This window comes from Neopelma chrysocephalum, unplaced genomic scaffold (assembly GCF_003984885.1).
Source record: "Neopelma chrysocephalum unplaced genomic scaffold, ASM398488v2 Primary Assembly neopelma1_95046, whole genome shotgun sequence".
NCBI lineage: Eukaryota > Metazoa > Chordata > Aves > Passeriformes > Pipridae > Neopelma > Neopelma chrysocephalum.
Window position 1 is genome coordinate 1 of NW_020923748.1, and position 4,938 is coordinate 4,938.

The 4,938-nt window shown below is 44.7% G+C and overlaps 1 protein-coding gene across 1 annotated transcript; it reads left to right on the top strand.

The window, feature by feature from the left end:
• Window positions 1-6: 6 nt before the first annotated feature.
• LOC113980715 (proto-oncogene Mas-like) lies at window positions 7-4,054 on the top strand. Its single transcript, XM_027707920.1, has 2 exons — window positions 7-194; window positions 2,486-4,054. The coding sequence occupies exon 2, from the start codon at window positions 2,507-2,509 to the stop codon at window positions 3,449-3,451; it is 945 nt and encodes a 314-aa protein (XP_027563721.1). The 5' UTR covers window positions 7-194; window positions 2,486-2,506; the 3' UTR covers window positions 3,452-4,054.
• Window positions 4,055-4,938: the final 884 nt, after the last annotated feature.

The window sequence follows — 4,938 nt, forward strand, 5'->3', positions numbered from 1 at the left end:
CCCTGGAGAGTGATTGGCTGGTGTGTGTCACGCTGGCTTTTTAAAGTGTCTGATTAGCCCAGCACTGCAGTATTGACACAAGGACCTTGTCTGGACCCTATGCCACAGAATTCAGGGGACAATATTGCCCAGCAGATCCACACCAGGCAGCTGCTGCAAAGCAGTCGCTGAAATTCCAAGGAACCCACGAGCAGGTGAGAAATTCCTGGATGGATCTTTGCCATTGCACTCTAATGCTTTTTCTCAGACTTTTGGGGAAATGGTGAGGGGAAGGAGGGGAAAACAGAAAACAGTGGAGGAAAGGAGAAGATCAAATATTCTTCTGCTGGTTAGAAATTTGCTGTAGGTCAGATCATTGTCATGATCATTTTCAAGGTAAGAAGAACTTCGTTCCAGGGTTGCTTTTCCATGAACAAGTGCTATTGGATTGCTCTAAATACCTCTGTAATATAAATGTCGTTATTTAGAGACCTGCATTACAGCAGCATAACTTTCTGTCCATAGTCTAAGTGGTTTTGCAGGCAGGTTTTGCAGGTAAACCACAGGGAGGGTGGTTAATTCCAAGAGAGAAAAAGACCACCTGGACTCAGGCTGCTGCTGTTTGAGAACTTTCACTAATTAGTTTTATTAAGGAAGTAGATTCATGTCTTGAATGTGTCCTGGAGACAAGAATTCAGTCTTTCCAAGGAAATACAATGGCACTCAAATGTTCATGACCTCTCCAAATGGACTGGAAACTTGCTTCAGATTTGCACAGATATCTTGTGGCAGAGAGAGCAGTGCCTTGGGTCTTCTAAAGGCCAGGAAACCACTTTAACCATCGGGTCTTCCTCTGTCCTCGCAGCAGGGTTGCTGCACACAGTTTGATGGTGCTTCAGCTAATTTCTGCTGTGAACCAAAATCTGATAATTTGTGGCCACCCCAGGTGAGGGAGGAACAGCCACAAGGCTGGGCCCTAAAGTCTTGAGGTTAGACCTGAGGTCCCGTAAGAGCCGAGGATGGGATCATCCACCACTATCTAACAGTGTGGTGCAGTGCCAGAAGTTCCCTGCTTTCAGTCAACCCTAAAGGAAATCATAGAATCCTGCAATGGTTTGGGTTAGAAGGGACCTTAAAGATCATTGCATTCCACCCCCCTGCCACGGGCAGGGACAACTTCCACTGGAACAGGTTGCCCCAAGCCCTGTCCGACCTGGCCTTGAAATTCCCTGCATCACACATTTCTCTTGCCTCTGTCCATGCAGAACTATGGTCATTGTGTCTGGAGTGCTGGGATGAAGCAACAGTGATTCAATCTGTCACATTTTGTGGTTTTGGAAGTCTGCATCTGTGTGTTTTACAAAGAGAGCACAGAGGATTTGTGCTGGTTAGATGGTTCAGTGACATGGTTCCCGGTAAACCCTATTTTGGTTTGTTCCTCTCTTCTTTTTAACCCATCTCTCATGACACTTCTCTGCCTACCATGTCCAAATTAGCAGCTGGCTGAGAGAGAGGGAGCGAAAAACCACAGTATGTGTTCTTATCAGACAAAAAAAAAAAAAGGTGTTGAACCTATTTTTCTACTTTTTCTTATTACCAAGGTTCTCATTCAGATCTCAGTACCATGGGGGGAGGAAACAGTGAACTGCATCAGGGAATGGGGTGAATTATCAGCCCCATAAGTCCAGTGTCCTGTGAGGATGAGATATTTTGTGGTTTCTTGCATGTGGTTCTTACAGTTTCTGAGGAAAGGGCTGACTGTGCCAGATCAAAATGTTTATCGTCTGTACATAGGACCCAAGAGAACAAACCAACCACATTAAATGGCAAATTAATATCTTAATTAAAATAGAAATCAGTCATCAATATAAAAAAACTGCCAGTTTTTTATACAATGAAATGTTTCCATAGAATCATAGAATCACGGAGTGATTTAGGTTGGAAGGGACCTTAAAGCTCATCCAGTTCCAACCCCCTGCCATGGACAGGGACACCTTCCACTAGACCAGGTACTTCCTACCATGTTTTCTGGGCATGCACATAGGACTGAACTCAATCAGTATTTACACTGATTAAACATGTATTTTGGCTGCCTGGAGCCTTCACACTTCTGACAAGATTTTTGTCCCACCTAATCCTATCTCCATGGGACAATTATCCCCGAGTTGTTAACACTGACATATGTCTGGCTTCAAACTGACATCGTGTGGGTTTAGGTGGGATATTGGAAAGAAATTCTTCCTGTGAGGGTGGTGAGGCCCTGGCACAGGTTGCTTGGAGGGGGTCTGGAAGACCTGTCCTGGAGGTGTTTAAGGCCAGGTTGGACAGGGCTTGGAGCAACCTGGTCTAGTGGGAGGTGTCCCTGCCCATGGCAGGGGGTGGAACTGGACGAGCTTTAAGGTCCAAATTCTAGCTACAAAGACCTGGAACAAAACCAGGAACACCACCAGGTCACCATGATGGAAAGTCACCCTGGAGTTACCACCTCTGCCCTCTCTTTTTCCAGGTGTGTCTGGAATCACCCATTATGAGTTCCACAGCCACACCAATCTTCCTTCCAGCCACAACCACCCAGGCCCTTGGGACTAACCAGAGTGGGGCTGTGGGACAACAGGAGCCATCCTATGCTGTCTTGAAGTTCATGGAGAGCTTCTGCCTCATCAGCTCTGCCTGTGGGATGGTGGGGAATGCCCTGGTCCTGTGGTACCTGGGCTTCCGCATCCGCAGGAACCACTTCACCGTCTACATCCTGAACCTGGCAGCCGCCGACTTCGGGTACCTGCTCTGCATCGCCATCGAGACCGTCCAGTACCTGATGCAGTTCAACGTGGGGGTGCAGTTTGGGATATTCCTCTTCCTGGATCTCTCCATGTACGGGACCGGCCTGTACCTGCTGACAGCCATCAGCATCGAGCGGTGCCTGTCTGTGCTCTCTCCAATCTGGTGCCGGGCCCACCGCCCCAAACACTTGTCTGCCATCATCTCTGGCCTGCTCTGGGCTCTGTCCCTGCTGCTGAACACGCTGGGGTACATTCTGTGCACCGTCCGCCCCTCTCCCAGGCTCTGCCAGAGCCTGCTCATCACCATCGGGACCTTCGACTTCCTCATCTGCACTCCCCTAATGCTGCTCTTCAGCCTCACTCTCTTCCTCAGGGTCAAGTGCAGCTCCCAACACTTCCAGACGGGCCGGCTCTTCACCATCATCATGCTCACTGTCCTCCTCTTCCTCATCTTTGCCGTGCCCCTCAGCGTCCTCATCCTCTTCAACTTCCTGGGCTACAAATTTCTCTACTCCCCAGAGATCGGCTTCGTGCTGTCCTGTGTCAACAGCACCCTCAACCCCATCATTTACTTCCTGGTGGGAAGCTACAGGGATCGGAGATTCAAACTCACCCTCGGGCTGGCATTCCAGAGGGCCTTTGAAGAGTCAGATGAGCGGGAAACCAGGGACTCAGTAACTATGTCCTCCTAAAAGCCTGGTCTAGAGACAAGAGTGGGCAGAGTTGAAGAACTCCGAGGTTTTGGGGAAGGTTCATCACACCTGACCTTCAGTATCCTCACTGAAGATAGTTCAGCTGATTAAATGAGTTCTGTCTGTGATCAGTGAAATCACACAAGGACCTGGAACACAGAATTTTCCTGAACTGTATTTGGACCACATTAAAAACGCCAGTTTCTTTCCAGTGACTATTAAATAACATTAATTTGATAAGGTGAGATGTCTTGGTGTCTGAATTTCCTCAAAGGAATCTTGCTTAGAATTTGCACTTCACTCAATTAAAAAAAAAATCCCTGTCATTCCTAAGTGCATGAATCCTCAGTCACTTTTCACTCGGATCGCTGAAGATGAGATGGGAAACAACCCTCCTCCTGTTGAAATCAGACAAAACTCCTGCAAGGAGGAGGAATTTATACCACTTAATTTTAAATACCCATATCCAAGCACACTTTTGCAGCTCAGAGAGCCATTCTGGGCTTCCTAATGTAAGCATGTCAAAGAGTGAAGTTATTTTAATTTCTTCCAGCCCTGGACAGACTTTCTGCATCTAACTAAAGCATGAATTGCTTGTTGTTTCTTCCTTGAAAAGGACAGATAAGAATCCACGGCTTTAAATCTCCTTTACCAATAAAAATAATTTCAAGGTTAGGGAAAAAATACAGGAAACAGAAAAAGGTAAATAAATAACATGATTTGCAACAAATTATTCTATAGACTCAATCCCTTGAGGTACAAGATGAGATTATTTGTCCTATAACACTACCTAACATTTATTCTTTGAACCAAAATTGTTAGGAGAAGGAAATGTAGGTAATTTTCTTTGAAAAACCTTCACTCCTTCATCTGGAATTGTTTTCCTAAAGGGAAGCTTTTTTTTTTCTATTATTTTTTACATTTTTTTCTGTTCCTTTGCCTTTTTATTAATTTAAAAAGCATTACTTAAAAGAACTAGTGGTTCACCCTAATGCCTGTAGTTGCTTTTTGTTTCCTGTTTTGAGCTCCTGAAAGCTGGAATTTGAGTCCCATTTCTACTGTTATCTAATTTTTAATGCTATTTTTCCATAATGTACATACAGGTGATTCAGAATTTTTTCCCTTGGGATTTCTTGGGACCTCTCACAAAAAAGCTGTTTTTAAATCACCTTAAAATGAAGAAGGAATGAGCCCATAAAGTCCAATTTCTTCTGAACTCAGACCAAATTTTAGGGCACTGACTTCCAATCTTCTCTGAGTAGAGGAAATGACTAATGGAAAGAAACTTTGGAAGATAAATAGGATAGAAAATATCCTCCTTCACTGACAGATATTCCTGGGTTATATAGATTGATTCTGTACTGGTAATTATATTAATATTAGCACACACTTAATTGCTTTGTTTTATTGTTCTCTATTCTTAATTGATGAATCTCATGAATATTTGGCAATATTATTCTCTCCATCTTGTTATCCATTATGCCTAT

Coding starts and splice junctions, on each gene's coding strand:
- LOC113980715 (XM_027707920.1), top strand. CDS start 2,507: ATGAGTTCCACAGCCACACCAATCTTCCTTCCAGCCACAACCACCCAG.